Source organism: Calypte anna, chromosome 1, assembly GCF_003957555.1.
Source record: "Calypte anna isolate BGI_N300 chromosome 1, bCalAnn1_v1.p, whole genome shotgun sequence".
NCBI lineage: Eukaryota > Metazoa > Chordata > Aves > Apodiformes > Trochilidae > Calypte > Calypte anna.
Genome location: NC_044244.1, coordinates 87,204,885 through 87,221,179, shown reverse-complemented (window position 1 = coordinate 87,221,179; position 16,295 = coordinate 87,204,885). Strand labels below are relative to the sequence as shown.

Sequence of the window (16,295 nt, the reverse complement as noted above, 5' to 3'; positions counted from 1 at the left end):
GATACATCAATAGCAAAAGGAGGGGCAAGGAAAACATCCATTCTTTACTGGACATGGGCGGGAATATAGTTGTCAAAGATGAAGAAAAGGCTGAGGTATTTAACACCTTTGCCTCAGTTTTCCACAGTAAGACAGGTTGTCCTGAGAACAGCTGGCTTCTGGAGCTTGTAGAAGACACAAGAATGTGAACAGCCAGCCTGTGATCCAGAGGGAAACAGTCAGTGACCTACTGAGATCCCCACAAATCCATGGGACCAGACGGGATCCACCCAGCGGTGATGAGGGAGCTGGCAGAAGAGCTCGCCAAGCCCCTGTCTATTATTTACCAAGAGTTCTGGCTCACCAGGGACATCCCAGATGATTGGAAGTTGGCGAATGTCACGCCAATTCACAAAAAGGACCTTAAGGAGGACCCAGGGAGGTACAGGCCTGCTAGCCTGACCTCAGTGCCTGGCAGGGCTATGGAGCAGCTCATCCTCAGTGCAATCACACAGCACTTACAGGATGGACAAGGGATTAGATGCAACAAGCACGGGTTTAGGAAGGGCAGGTCCTGTCTGACCAACCTGATCTCCTTCTGTGACCGTGTGACCTCCTGGTGGATGAGGGGAAAGATGTGGATGGAGTCTACCTCGCCTTCTGGAAGGCCTTTGATACCCTCTCCCACAGCATTCTCCTGCAAAAGCTGTCAGCTCACAGCTTGGACAGGAGCACTCTGTGCTGGGTTAGGAACTGCTGGAGGGCCGGGCCCAGAGAGTGGTGGTGAACGGTGCTGATCGAATTGGCGGGGACTCACCAGTGGTGTCCCCCACGGATCAGTGCTGGGCCCAGTTCTGTTCAATATCTTCACTGATGATTTAGATGAGGGGATTGAGTCCACAATTAGCAAACTCACAGACGACACCAAGTTGGGGGGGGGAGTTTGGATCAGCTGGAAGGCAGGAGGGCTCTGCAGAGGGACCTGGACAGACTGGAGAGTTGGGCTGATTCCAACGGGATGAGGTTCAACACAGCCAAGTGCCGGGTCCTGCCCTTTGGCCACAACAACCCCATGGGGAGCTCCAGGCTGGGCACAGAGTGGCTGAGAGCAGCCAGGCAGAAAGGGACCTGGGAGTATGGATTGACAGGAAGCTGAACATGAGCCAGCAGTGTGCCCAGGTGGCCAAGAAGGCCAATGGCATCCTGGCCTGGATCAGGAACAGTGTGGCCAGCAGGTCCAGGGACGGGATTCTGCCCCTGTACTCAGCGCTGGTGAGGCCACAGCTTGAGTCCTGTGTCCAGTTCTGGGCCCCTCAGTTCAGGAAGGAGATTGAGGTGCTGGAGCAGGTCCAGAGAAGAGCAAGGTGGCTGTGAAGGGATCCAGCACAAGTCCTGTGAGGAAGAGCTGAGGGAGCTGGGGGTGTTCAGTCTGGAGAAGAGGAGGCTCAGGGGAGACCTCATCACTCTCTACAACTCCGTGAAAGGAGGGGGTAGCCAGGGGGGGGCAACACGCTCTTCTCCCAGGCAACTCCCAGTAAGACAAGAGGGCATGGTCTTAAGTTGTGCCAGGGGAGGTCTAGGTTGGATATTAGAAAGAATTTCTTTACCGAAAGGGTGATCAGGCATTGGAATGGGCTGCCCCGGGAAGTAGTGGATTCTCCGTCCCTGGAGTTATTTAAAAAGAGACTGGATATGGCACTCAGTGCCATGGTCTGGTAACTGCAGCGGTAGTGGATCAAGGGTTGGACTTGATGATCTCAGAGGTCCCTTCCAACCCAGATGATTCTGTGATTCTATGATTCTATGACAGGAGAAGAGCGGGTCATGAATGAACAAGACGCACACAGAGAAGTTTGTATCTGTCTCACTCAGAAGTTTTGTTGCTAAAATATCTCTGAGGAAACCAATAGGTGCCTGAGTCATTGAGGAAGGGACAGTATACAACAAGATCAGACACTAGATGTGTGTCCCTTTGATTTGGAAGTACTTGCTGAGTTCCTGCTCAGCACCTGCCCTTTTTCAGGAAAAGCTTTGAGCTGTCATGTGGCATCCTTCTCTTCAGCCCTTTTTCATCAGGAGAGAAAGTTCTTACCTGGAAGCATTTGTGCATCACAGGTTCTCCCTCCCTGACCACCATGAGTAGAGGGTGATTGGTATCTCAGCCTTGCATGGTAGTGGAAAGGAGAAGAAGAAGTTGGAGGACAGTTGCCACCAACTGCCCACCAGATACTTCCACACCTTTGACTTCCCTCCAGGACAACTCTACATCAATTGTCAGATGGGAGGCATTGGTACTGTGAACAGATGCGTGGTCAGCACCTAGAAGAGAACCTCAGGTAGCAGCTGCTGTGCTGATGGTGCTCTGATTTTTTGCAAGGAAACTGAGAACATACAGGGAAGTTGAAGTGTATGAGTCACATGATTGATAACATGAAGAATTAACTGTAGTGAAATGAGGCAATGAGGCAACCAGCTGCCACTAATTACCAGGTAGTGGGCATGAGCTTGTGTTAAGCCCACCTGTGCCTGATTAGGGTGGGCCCCCACTGCGCATGAGCAGGATGAGGGGGCCAATAAAAGGTGAGGCCTGAGACAGGCTCAGCTCGGTCTTCAGCAAGACAGCAGAGAGGTTAGTCGAATCCGGAGCAGTAGCACAGAGCCAGGCTAACCAGTCCTGAGGGCAGCAGGCTCAGAGCACAATTTGTGCACTCCTGCTGGGACACCTGTTGGACCTTGGAGCGCCGTGCCCTACGAGAGGTTCGTCTTGCAACATATGATGGAGAATGCGGGCATAGGCCTCGGTCTAGCCCCTGCTCAGACGAATCAGAAGAAAGGGAGCCAGTTTGGTGCAAACTAACATTAGCAGAAAACCCAAAAAGTTGGGTAAGAAGATCCACTACCTTCCTTCTTTATCACTGATTCACCAAGAAAAGATGGGACTGTCATCAAGTACCCCTGCTAATGAGAAGCCGATGACATGGGCGAAGGTGCAAGAACTCTCCTCCTCCCCATCCGCTGCAGCCGTGTGGGAACTTTGGCAGGAGGACAGTGACCTGTTGGGAAGCCTCCATACGCAAGAAATGAATAAAAACATAACTGGATTAGATGGTACATGGGGGGGCGGTAATCAATGCCCTAAAAGAAATAAAAGCCAAGGTGGAAGCTGCAGCTGCCGCCATTACAGCACTTCTGCCAAATGCTAGCATTGATACTGCAGCACCACCACCAGAAGCAGGATCCGGTGTTGTTCTCACAGCGCCTCTGCTACCCACTCCTCTTCCTGAGGGTGGAAAAACCCAGAAGGCATTCTTAGGATTGAGAGACAACGGCCTTGTCATTAAGGGCATGACAGGAAAGTCACACCATTCTATAGCTGAGTTTCTATCAGACATCAGGCCGGAGGAAGAAGAGGCACCCACTCCGAGCACCGAAAGAAATGTTTAAAAGAATGTGAAGATGCTGACAGCCCATGCCCCCGTTCTGCTTGAATCCGCCCCTACTGCCACCTCCCAGCTCAGAAAAAGAGGGAAAGAAGCGGCCACCCCACCAGCTGCACCCATCGGCCTGGAGGACAAAATAAAAGCCCTCCTTGAACAAATAAATGAGGCCATGAAATCTTTAGAGAAAAGGATGACAGACACGGAACAACGCTCGTCTTTTCATAAATATCGAGACCCACCCACCCTCCCTGATGATGACGATGAGGACGTTCCAACCCCACTGCAATCATGACAGAACAACCAAGGCATCAAAGGTGCTGATAAACCCTGATCCGGAAGATGGTCTGGTTTCATCTGTGATGCCATTCTCGAAGGGGATTGGGAGGCCAGCACCATCACTTGCCCTGTTCTGTATGATAACAATGGGCTGCCTCAATTTGAACAGCACAGTTGGAAAACCTTACAGCAGGCCAAGAAGACCTTGAAAGAGGGAGGATTAAGATCGGAAAGTGGCCGGGCCGTCCTAGATTGGCTTTTCACCGCCAACACTAATTGCCCCCACGACTGTCGCAGTTTGGCCAGGTACCTGCTCACTCCCTCCCAGCAGATTGACTGGGTCAAAGAATGGGAGCGCCTGGCCCAAGTGGAAGCAAATAGCCCTCGAGCACCTGGGGATGCACTATTAGGGATAACCGCCGAGATGATGCTCATGGGCTCAGGATGCTATGCAGATGTCCAAGTCCAGCTCCAGTTCCCAACTACGCTCCACCATGTCGCTGCGCACCTAGCCCGCCAAACCTTCTATGTGGTCCCAGAGCCTACTCCAGCCCCTTCATTTACTGCCATCAAGCAAGGGATGAATGAGCCTTTTCAACACTTTGTTGACTGACTTTGGCAATCTGTCATGGCTCAATCCTATCTAGGAGTAGAGCAAAAAGAATCTATGTTCAAGCAAATCCAAGAATGAAGTCACTGTTCTCCACTTTACCAAAAATGGCTGATGTCTCGGAGATGTTAGAAGTAGCTGCCAGGGCCACCCAAACACAACAAAACCAAGACATGGCCAGTGCCTTTGCCTCACCTTGGAACCCACTCAAAAGCTTCTTGCGGCAGTTGCACAGAAACTAGACAGAAGAGGTTACAGAAAGAGAAATCGATCAAGGAAATTCACCCCTGTTTGTCTTTGATGTGGAGCCACAGGCCACTCAATGAGAGCTTGCTCAGCCACAGTGTGGTGTGACCGATGCCAGAAAAACAATCACAACAATCTGGCATGCAGGTCTACAAAAAACGGAAGGCGCAGCATGCAAGGCCCCCGAGCCATGACACAAGTAGCCAGGCCAGCGCTTTACACCAGCTCCCGCCCCAGCCACAAGGGGAAGCCTGGGCATCAATGTGCCCTCAGCAGTAGACGTCACCCTCACAACAATGCAAGTACACCAGATACCGACGGGAACATACGGACCAGTATACCAAGAAGAAAACACGGTCGGAGCCTTACTAATGGGCCATTCTTCCAGTGGAATTGCAGGACTTGTGCTCCCAGGAGTTATAGATGAGGATTATACAGGGGAGGTCATGATTACTTGTTTTACATTAACGGCCCCCCTGATAATCAAAGCAGGAACTCTGTTAGCACAACTGGTTCTCATCTAAAAAATGAATCTGGGGAAGAACACCCCCATGGCACAAGGCAGTCAAGGCTTTGGATCTTCTGGAAGCACTCTGGTAACCTTAGTGCAACAGATGAAGACAAGGCCCATCATAATTGTAAAGTTGATCGCTGGTAAAGAGGTCAAGACCCTTTCCATGAGGATGGACACCGGGGCTGATGTTACCATAATCAACCTTAATGTGTGGCCTCATCATCGGAAACTTATCACTGCCCACAATACTGTCCAGGGTATAGGTGGTGGTTCCACCCCTCTTCAGGCCCTTAAACCCGTGCAACTTAAGTTCCCCAAAGGACAAGCGGTGACCGTGCGACCTTATGTGTTGCTGCTACCGGGACAACTTGGAGGGTTGGTTGGCAGGGAAGTTATGAGCCAACTAGGGGCTGTTCGTTTCCTCTCTGAACCCACCCAACCCCCTCAACATTTTCAACGAGGGCCACCGCAGAGGTGTCGCCAACTCCCAGACTGCAATGGAAGACAGACACTCCTGTCTGGGTGGAGCAGTGGCCCCTATCCAAAGAGTGCCTAGAAATCACCAAACGTCTGGTAAAAGAGCAGCTCGACGCAGGACACATCCAGCCATCCATCAGTCCTTGGAACACGAACATCTTCGTAGTTCCAAAGAAGACAGGAAAATGGCGATTACTACATGACTTACGCAAGGTCAACAACCAGATGTGGCTGATGGGCCCTCCAACCTGGGCTGCCCCTACTCACAATGTTACCCAGAGGCTGGCACCTTCTGGTAATTGATCTTAAGGACTGCTTCTTCACTGTTCCCCTACATCCCAAAGACATGGCTCGCTTTGCCTTTACCATCCCATCAATCAACCAAAGCGAACCTGCAAAGCTATACGAATGGGTAGTGTTGCCCCAAGGGATGAGAAATTCCCCGATAATATGGCAATTGTATGTGGCATGGGCACTCTCACCAATCCAAAAAGAAATGCTGGACACACTAATCTACCACTACATGGATGACATACTGCTTTGCCAGGAAGTCCCGTTCCCTGACAATATTAGTCAGATATTGACCGATCGACTGAAGGCAAAAGGATTAATAGTAGCTCCTGAGAAAGTGCAAACACAGTTGTCCTGGAGCTGCTTAGGGTGGCAAGTCGCTCATGCCATGGTGAGACTGCAAAAACTAGAAGTGATCAGCTCAATCAAAACATTGAATGACGCCCAAAAGCTAGTGGGCGAGCTTCAAGGGGTTCGACCCATTATAGGTCTCACTGACACGGATATCCACCCCTTTTTGTCACTATTGCGGGGCATGCAACCAGATGCGTTAGTGGACTGGACCAATAACCATACCAATGCGTTAAAATGGTTCGTCCACAAACTGGCAACCAGCTTTGCAGATCGTGATGCCACTCAAGCCATTGGAGTCTGAGTATGCAACCACCCTTCATTCCCTGCACTGCTGTTGCAGGATTTCAGTGGGCAAAGGGAAAATGGGGAATACCACCATGACAACCGTGACCAAAACCACAACCAAAGCTCTCAAAAGTCAGACTCGATAGCCATCTTGGAATGGTTATTTCCACCCCACACGGCCCAGAAAGGTATCTGGCAATGAACCGAAATAACAGCATTCCTGATACAAAACGGGTGACAGCATTGCCTTGAAGTAGATGGTCGAGAGCCAGGATGGATCAGCATCCCTATCAAAACAATTGATTTTGATTGGTTGCTGCAACGCTCTACACCACTACAACTCGCCTTGTTCAAATACTCTGGGGAAATCTGTCATGGAGGCCCACAACACAAGCGCCTACAGGCCATCAGCCAGTTCCATTGGATAGAATGACCAGTTGTTTCAGAGCACCCAGTGCCTGGTATCACCGTGTTCACTGATGCCAGAATAAGGTCAAAAATGGCCGCCTGCGTATGGCATGATGAGGGACAGTGGAAGCAACATTTGATCCCAGGCACCGACAAAGACAACCTGCAGACTCTGGAACTACTGGCTATCATTTGGGCCCTAACGCAATGGCGACGTGTCCCCCTTAACATCGTCTCCGACTCGCAATACGCGGTAGGAGTGGTGAACCGTATCGAGGATGCTCTCGCCAAGCCAGTGCAAAACCAGAGACTATTAGAGCTCTTTCTTACATTACAGCGTACTGAAGAATCGCACACAACCGTGCTGCATCTTGCACATCTGTAGCCATAAAACATCTTTAGGCCTAGGGGAAGGAAACAAGGTCAGCCGAGGAATGCAGGGTCCTGCAAGCCAGTTTGCGAAGGCTCAAAACAGCCATTCCTTGTCCCACCAAAACGCCAGGGCACTGAAGCACATGTTTGCAATTCCATGGGAAGATGCAAAAGGTATAATGGGTGGCATAAGGATATCAGTAAGCTGTGGGACCACATTCTGTTTCTCTGAGAGAGAAACACCGGAGAAGAAACCACAAAACAAACCAGTTTGAAATACAGAAGAAACTTGTTTTGAAAAGTAATTTGTTTCAATGACACCTGCAGATAGACAGGAGGTACACGTACCATGCTCCACTGTCTTCCTTCTGTGTGGGTGTGTGTGTGTGCGTATGCAGAGATGGGAGATAAGCGTTATCGTAGCAGAACAATGGGGCTGTGTGGGTGCTGAGTGTGTGCACAGCACAGGGATGCACAAAGGGGCACCAAAGGAAGGGAACAGAAAGAGAGCTCGTGAATGTGTGTTCGTGTCTGTGCCTGTCAGCTGAGCCATTTCTCTAGACACCATCACACTCAGACTCCAAACCCTGCAAGCTGCAACATGGAATCTCCTCTGCTTATCCCAGTGCTGCTTGTCCTGTTGCCCGGGAAAGCTGGAGGTGTCAGTGCAGGGCACTGGGAGCCTTGCAAAGCACATGGTATTTGAGCAGTTGGTGCTCTCAAACAGGCCATGTCTGCTATGTTGGGTCATGCTCAGGGCTTGAGAAGGCCATGTGTTAACATGAGGAGCTGCAGTGTGGGACTCTTGTTGGAGTGCTGCATGCTGGCCTGTGGCACACACCAGTGTGTGTTAGGACCGAGACAGCACTGTAACCTGTCAGGAAACTCTCCCTGAGCTGCACAGGTTGGCAACATAATCTGTAGTTTATGTAAAATTTTGGGGAATGCTAAACTGTAAGTGGGTGAAGGTAGTGGTCCTGACCTGGACACCACCGTGCATAAAGGAGTTGTTAATCCACGTAAGAGCTGAGGTGTGTGGGCACAGACCTGTGTTGTGCTGTGCCCTGCCACATGGGCAATGTGGACATCAGACCTATGATGTGTGGCATGTATCCCTTGGCTGCAGGACAGCCTCAGACAAGTTGCTGTAAAAGAGGAGCATGTGGGCCCCTCCTACTTGGTACCTGCTATTAGGCCACATGCCTGGCCTATATATAAAGGTGCACTGAGAGCTTCTCACAAGAGCATCCTTTCATTTTGAGAGTGAGGAAGATGTGAAAGTTTGGGTGGAGAAAGGGAGGTACAAAGGGGAAGAGGGTTGACAGAGGTGAATGTAATGTAAATGAGAATTAAATGAAGAGGGAGAAAAGGAGGAGTGTGGTGGCAAGGAAAGCAGGAAGAAAAACCTCACAGAATCTGAGGAGGAAGGGAAGGCTAAGAAGCGAAGGAGGCAATGAGTGGAAAGGCACCATCCTGCCTTGTGCAGCACCAAGGAGGAGGAAAGCAGTTCCCTTTTGTGCAGAGGGAGGTTTGTACTCAACCAGTGTGCACCATCTTCAGCACAGTAATACGTGCCAGAGTCATTGAGAAAGGCATGATCTATCAAGAGGGTCATTTTGTCACCTTGTATCCCACTGCTCTTGAAATGGCTTCGGAAGTCCTCCTCAATATCTGCTTTACTACTTACTATTGCAGAAGCCACTAGGATCATCCTGGAGTCCTTCCCCAATGGCATCTTGTACCAGGATATAACTGTGCTGGAGGATTTCTTTTGGGAACAGCTCAGACTTACAGATTGGTCTTGTCGTACCACTGTGTCTGGGGACTGTTCCAGAGTCCATGCTGGAAGAAAAAAAGAGGAGTGTTGAGGAGAAAGAACAAGTGGAAGAACATGAAGTAGGCACCATGGGTTGGTAGAGAAGAGGGTAAGGAGGACGAGGATGGGCTGGAGAGCAGCAAAAGAGATAGGACTGATCTTCAGATCAGTAGGTGAGTTTACAGTCTCTCCAGTAGACAGAGAAACAATCCTGGGCTGTTTGTGTCCAAAAAACCCTGAACAATTTGAGGGATGGAAGGGAAAAAAAAACAAAACAGCCATGTAGGAGTTTCAGGGATTCCTCTTTCACTGCCCACGCTCAGCACAGGAAGCTTGAGGAATGAAGGCACTGCCAGCCACTGGGCATGCAGCTGGGACAGCCACAGTGGAATTGGTACAGTGGCTCAGCAGTGAGTTGAGTTCACTTACCCACAGGGGCCAGCATGGCCATCAAGAACCAGAGGGGAACCATGGGGGAAAAACCCTGTCCTTTCAGGGACCTGCCTTTTGAAGCTGTCTAGAGATCTGGGAAGAGGAAGCAGTGAGTGCAGATGAGACACAGTGGGGCTGGGCAGGACATGAAAAGTGAGATAGGATTGGCTGTCTAGGAGCACTGGGCAGTGATGCACACAGTCACAGGAAAGTATAAACCCTGCAGAGATGTGGAGGGAGAGAGAGCAGAGAAAGACAGAGCTGCATGGACAGAGCTGTGGTGAGGTTCCATGGGAGCCTGAGTGTGTGCAAGGAAGAGGAATGCTGAGTGTTCTGTTTCTTCCTTGTGAAGTCCTTGAGAGCTGGAGGAATGAGGTGTGAAGGAAACGTATAAGTCACTTGCATTTTCCCATGAATGTTCCCTCTCTCCACCAGCCATGGCTGGTTCTTTTTTCAGTATTGTGAGTACAGAAATCAAGTAGAGGGCAGGAGGAGTTCAGCATCCTCAGCCTTTGCCCACTTGCTGACAGAGAGGAGCCCAAGTTCCTTCAGAGTCTGTTCCTCCCTGGGACCTGGGGCCCACGGTGGTTTATTTATCTGGCAGGGCTGAGCTTGTCCTCCAAAGGAGTGTGTATGGTGATGCTGGGATGTAGTGAAATGAGGCAACCAGGTGCCACTAATTGCCAGGGAATGGGCATGAGCTCTGAGTCTCAAACCCCCGGCCTCGGGTTTGTCTGTATAACTGTGTGCTAACTGGCTGCCCAACTCAATCCTCACCCTAACAGTTATAAGCGCTAATGGCACAACCAAGTTAGTGCAGTGCTGAGACAAAACAGCTAACCCCTCTGCAGGCGAGCTCAGGAGTGAGCTAAGCTTGAGTTTGAGCCTCGCCTTTTATTGGCCCCCTAATCCTGCTCATGCGCAGTTAGGGCCCACCCTAATCAGGCACAGGTGAGCTTAACACAAGCTCATGCCCATTCCCTGGCAATTAGTGGCACCTGGTTGCCTCATTTCACTACACTGGAATGCAGCTGCCTGGAAAGCAGCTGTACAGTGCAATTTCCTTTCCTCATGCTCTACCAGTGACACCTCTCTGCTGCTCTGTGCACAAGCTCCAGAGATTCAGGCCACTGAGATCCTCTCCTCTGCAACCTCGGGTGTCTGTGCTCAGAAAGACATCCACATGGTCTCTCTTGGGTGGGGAAAACTCGGCACAGAGTGGTTGGGTAACCCAGTGAGCACAGGGATGAACAGCAGGGAGAGTGGCAAGGGTGGAAGGAAGCCAGGCTACAAAGGACAGATGTCTTCTCTATGCCAAGCCCTGCTCATAGCCCCTTTCCCTCCTCAAAGGAACTGCAGTCCCTGTGCCTTGAGAGAGGGAAGGAGGAACAAGTGGGAATGGGCTGGGATCCCTGGTGGTAATTCTGCCAGGCTTGAGAAGGTTAGTGGGGTGTCACCCACTTCCATGTTTCCCTGTTTTGCTGAGTTCAGTGAAAGGCCTGAGGAGAACTGTACAGAGGTGCTGAGCAGGAGCCTCTGCATTAACAGGTGGAATCTTGGAAGTTGCAGAGTTCACTTATGTGCCAGACAGCATCTCCCGCTAGCCACAGGTACAGTAAGCACTGGAGAACACCTGGCCATGCCTATGCCTCACACTCGAGGAAGGATGCCTTAGCTTCTGTCCTGGCTGGACTGTCAACATTTCCTTAAACATTCTCCTGGGACATTCCAATCTCTTCTGCTCTTCAGCAGCTCTGAAGATAAAGAAGACTGAGTAAGTCAGGGCGGTTGTCTTGTGGCAAGCAGCGGAGGATGCAGTGGGTGGGCCAGACCAGATGTTAGAAAAGAGTGGAAGTCCTGACAAGCCCTTCTGAAACTCATTGGGACTTTCTCATCCTGGTCCTTCTGCTGGTCACCAGGGCCATCCTGAGATGTCTCCTGCTGTGGGCATCACTGGATGATGCAGCCTGGGAATACAGTTGGGTTTGTGGGCTGCAAGTGCACATAGCTGTCTCGTGTTCAGCTTTTCAGGACCCAGCACCCCCAAGTTTTTCTCCTCAGGGCTGCTCTCAATCCATTTGCCACCTCACCTTCTCCAGTGTTGAACACTTTGCACAAGTCCAGCTGGATGATGTCAGTAGCTCTCACCTTCTTCACCACTGGTGTGACACCATTGCTAAAGGCCATCAGATTTGTCAAGCACTATTTGCCCTTGGTGAAGCCAAGCTGGCTGCTACCAATCACCTTCACATTTCCCACGTGCCTTAGCAGAACCTTCAGGGGGACCTGGTTCACAATCTTTCCAGGCACAGAGGGGAGACTGACTAGCCTGTAGCTCCCCAGATAAGAGATATGGCACATATCAGAGACAAATGGCACATTCCCACATTTAACTAATTCAAACCTGGGAGATGGCAGGGGGCACAGTGTAGTTCTTTTTTACTCACTTACTGATATTATTTTGAATAACCATTTGGTAAAACACTTTGTTCTGTATGACAGATGCACCCACCCATCCTGCCCCGAGTCAAGAAAAAGAAATTTCTGAAATAACCTTAAGAACCACACTAGGAAATTTTAATTCTGAGGGGTTACTTTGAAGTTTGGATTGTTTGTGGTTGTTCTTTGGGTTTTCTTTCTTGTTGTTTTGGTTTGTGGATTTTTCAGTTTTTGTTTGTTTTCCAAAATAAATGCATACCATTTTACTGTCCATTAACTACAATATTCAGCTTCTGGAAAAAAGATGCAGTTCTAAGAATTACACCATCAGCACAGAGGGATCTCAAGTGAAGTGGGGAGTTGCTATGAACAGGTGCTGCATATTAGAACACGACAGACAAACAACAAAACATCTTCCAAAGCCCAAATATATTTTTAAACTGAAGGCTCTCTCGGGAATAATAATTAAAAATAGCTCTCTATCTTAGAAAGGTTTATAATTAACTGTTATTTGTACTTTCTACCACTGCCTGTTAATGCACACGTTTGGATCTCCAAATTTTCCACTGTGTACTTTCCATCTGGAGGAAACCTTGGACTAAAGATAAGACCATTTCAAAAAATGTATTTCAAGCTGCTCACACTTCCACTCCACCAGTCTGGGCTTGAGGCTGTGGCAAGATGATGAAATACATCCTCTTCATCACCTTTGTTGGGGTGGCTGGTGAGTGGATTTTTTTACTTCTAGTTTTGCAATCTATAAGGAAGATCATTTTCTGAGCAAATTTGCAAGGTAGTCTATGTGGCAAAGTGAAGTTGAGTTTTGTCTTGCAAAAGGTCTTAAGGCAGAGCACTGCATCTTCTTTAGACTGCTGTCTGTTCATCAGAGCCTGAGTCACAAAGTGTGACTTCAAAAAAGACTCTCTCTCTCTCTCTCTCTCTTAAGGAAGTAGAAAGGTAACACCCAGGATCAGGAAGCCCTAAAGCTGCTGTCAGTTTTTGGAGCAAGGGGGAGTGCTCCAAGGAAATATCTCAGCACATTTGCTTTGCACTTATGCTCTGTCCACTACTGACCACTACTGCAGACAGGATCCTGGAACAAACACACCTTTGCTCCATTGCTGCAAGAATAATTCTTTGTTCTTAAGTTCAGCCTGGGACTAGGAGGCAGTGCTTCAGATGCAGATATGTGAGACGACCATCTAAGTCTGATCACCTTCTTTTCAGGAGCAGCAGAAAAACCTGCATTAGACTTGCAGACCACTGCTGACATGAGTTTACACAGAAGTAGAGCCTACAAGCCAGAGGCTTCAGTCAGTCAGCCACAGGGACACATCAGGTGTCTTATGCCAGGTGTTGACATGTACCACTTCTTATTTCCCAGTTGCCTTCCCCACCAATGCTAATGATGATGATGATGATGATGATGACAAGATTGTGGGAGGCTACACCTGTGCAGAGAATGCTGTTCCCTATCAGGTGTCCCTCAATTCTGGGTATCACTTCTGTGGAGGTTCCCTCATCAACAGCCAGTGGGTCCTGTCAGCTGCTCACTGCTACAAATCGTGAGTGGAAAAAAATTTATTCTTCTCTAACCCATTCCTTGCCTCCAGTTCACTTTTAGCACAAATTCTGAGCTCTGGGATCCAGCTATGGAAGTGACTCCATTCTGACAGAAGACAACCAAGGCATGGGTGGCTCATTCAGTAGGCTGGGCTGAGACGTCCTAAGGGGGTTTGCAGATTTACAAATGTTTCTGTGAATGCAGAGCACTTCCCCAAATGACATTCTGATAGTCTAGAAACAAATTACGGACTTTCAGTTCACAGAAGTAGCATGAATCTTGCTGTTTTTATAAAGCACTGGTATATATGTAATTTGTCCCAGCTCAAGAAAACAAAGCCATAGAAATCCGGTACGTGTGTTGGCAGTGGGTAAGCTCTCAGTGTGGGTCATTAGGGTTTATTTCATGACAAGAATGATAACCTGCATGAAAACAGCTGCTACCATAGCAATGTTGAAGGGAGTCTGTACAGTGACAGGGGGGCTTGTCCTAAGCAGTCTGTAGCAGGAAATTCCATGCCATTCCTTCTCTTTTCCAGCCGCATCCAAGTGCAGCTCGGGAAACATAACCTGGAACTCACAGAATCGACACAGCAGTTGATCAATTCAGCCAAAATCATCCGTCACTCTGGCTTCAGCTCTGCCACACTGGACAATGACATTATGCTCATCAAGCTTGCCAAACCAGCCCAGCTCAACCGATCTGTCCAAACAGTTCCCCTGCCCAAGAGCTGTGTGGCCGCAGGCACCTCGTGTCTGATCTCTGGCTGGGGCAACACACTCAGCAATGGCAGTGAGTATTCATGAGGGCACAGGGAACACCCCAGCACCTCAGAACTGACTCCAAGCAGCACAGGGAAGAGCTGTGGGACAGGGCTTCTGGAGTGCCAGGCCTGTGTAGGACAGTGATCATTTAACAGCTCGGAAGGCAAGCCTTGAGAATTTCCTTCCTCTTGTGGAGCATTACAAACATGAACTCCCTTAAGTCATTCAGTGTCATTCACCAGTGTGCATGGTGACTGCTATGTAATCCACTGCCAACATCTAAACCTGCACCAGAAGACAGGATGGTTTTCCCAAGGCCCAGGTGTCCTCCAGCATTCCAGGATAGGTACTCCAGAAGTGGCTCTTACCTCCACCTTACTAATTAATGATTTTCTAGGTATCAGAGAAATGAGTGTGGCTGTGATGTAGTGGTGGGGCCATGGGTAGAATCTGTTCCATCAAAACAGCAGGAAACCATGCTGTGATTACTGTTCAGAGGACACATGATGACTGCTAAAACAAGATGTTCAGTTACTAAGAAAGGTTTTCTCTGAGCTCTGAAATTAATTCAGAGGTGTCATCAGCCATCTCTCTCTATTTTCTTGCAGACAACTACCCGGACACTTTGCAGTGCCTGAAGGCTCCTGTACTCTCCTCAAGCGAGTGCTCCAAAGCCTATCCTGGGCAAATTACCCAGAACATGATATGTGTAGGATTCTTGGAGGGAGGGAAAGACTCCTGCCAGGTAAAACATCTGCCTCTCCTTTTCCATATGCTTCTCCTCAGCGTTTTGCTAGTAGGAGAGGCCATCATATCACAGAATCTGCAATACTCACTGCACTGGCATTTCTGAATCTTGTGGTTTTGAACACCAGGGCACACTTGGGGTCAAGGTTGCTTATTGACTCAGGTTATGATTTTTCCACTCAGTCACATTGACTGTTTGTCCAGACAACAAATACCTCTGCTCTAACTCTCCATGAGCAGACTCTGCTGCCTCCTCTACCTTAGGTTATTGAAAAGGGAGGAGAGCTGCACCACAGAGTCATTGGTAATCACAATGACTGTAGAGCTGGGGATGCAAATGTTAGTTTTGGACTCAGCAGAAATGAAATAGCCAGCATTCCAAGATCCAGGCAGCCTGGAAATGGAATGTGCCTGACAACTGCTCTGCGTTTTACATGTGCCTAACTCCGTGGAAATAATGTGTAGAATAATGTTTAAGACACACATATCCGCAGTATCGGCCAAAGATTGCATCTGTCAAGGACAGGCAGCTCAGTCATCCTTTCCCGTGGTGCCCTTGTGGAGCTAAAGTAAGGTCCAATAGCATCAGGCCTCGTGTGGTGATCAGAAAAGACCTTTGTAGAACTTCTCTGTAGAAAAAGCTCACTGGAGCTCCCTGGAATGTCAGTGGTTTCTGGGATCCTTGGCTCACCACTTCTGCTGGTGCCATTCCCTGACTCTCCATCTCCTTTATGTACACAGGGGGATTCCGGCGGCCCAGTCGTCTGCAACGGGGAGCTCCAGGGCATTGTTTCCTGGGGCATCGGCTGTGCGCGGAAAGGCTACCCCGGAGTTTATACCAAGGTCTGCAATTACGTCTCCTGGATCAAATCCACGATTTCTGCCAACTGAGACACTCTCTTTCAATGTGATCTGATTTTTCTCCTCACCATTTTCTTCCATGTTGGGATTTGACATAGAAAATTTTCGAAAAATAAAGACTTTTGGCACCCTTTCTTTGTGCAACGTTTCTCTGGGTACTTCCATAGGCTGGGATGTGGAGGACAGAGGCAGGGAATGTCACTCTGGAGAAAATATTTCGTCAGTGCAGTCGTGTCACCCAACTAGCAAGATCTTGGAACATTTTGCAGGAGTGCTTCAGTCAGTTACATGTGGCCCCACGCAGAACATCTTTTCTGTTTAGCTGCACATATTCAGGTGCTGCCTAAAACAGCTGAGAGATTGCACTGAATCACTCAGGCAGCAAACTCCTGCTGTGCATAACAGCAGACAGCAACACCA

General features: G+C 49.2%; 1 protein-coding gene across 1 annotated transcript; it reads left to right on the top strand.

The window, feature by feature from the left end:
- Positions 1-12,595: 12,595 nt before the first annotated feature.
- On the top strand, positions 12,596-16,009 carry LOC103533306 (trypsin I-P1). Its single transcript, XM_030454607.1, has 5 exons — positions 12,596-12,663; positions 13,324-13,504; positions 14,042-14,295; positions 14,876-15,012; positions 15,756-16,009. The coding sequence occupies exons 1-5, from the start codon at positions 12,621-12,623 to the stop codon at positions 15,903-15,905; spliced, it is 765 nt and encodes a 254-aa protein (XP_030310467.1). The 5' UTR covers positions 12,596-12,620; the 3' UTR covers positions 15,906-16,009.
- The last annotated feature ends 286 nt before the right edge of the window (positions 16,010-16,295 follow it).

Excerpts from the sequence above, each read along its gene's own strand:
- LOC103533306 (XM_030454607.1), top strand. The coding sequence starts at position 12,621 with ATGATGAAATACATCCTCTTCATCACCTTTGTTGGGGTGGCTG. Across the intron at positions 12,664-13,323 it reads CACCTTTGTTGGGGTGGCTG|TTGCCTTCCCCACCAATGCT; the intron begins GTGAGTGGATTT and ends CTTATTTCCCAG. Across the intron at positions 15,013-15,755 it reads GAGGGAAAGACTCCTGCCAG|GGGGATTCCGGCGGCCCAGT; the intron begins GTAAAACATCTG and ends TTATGTACACAG.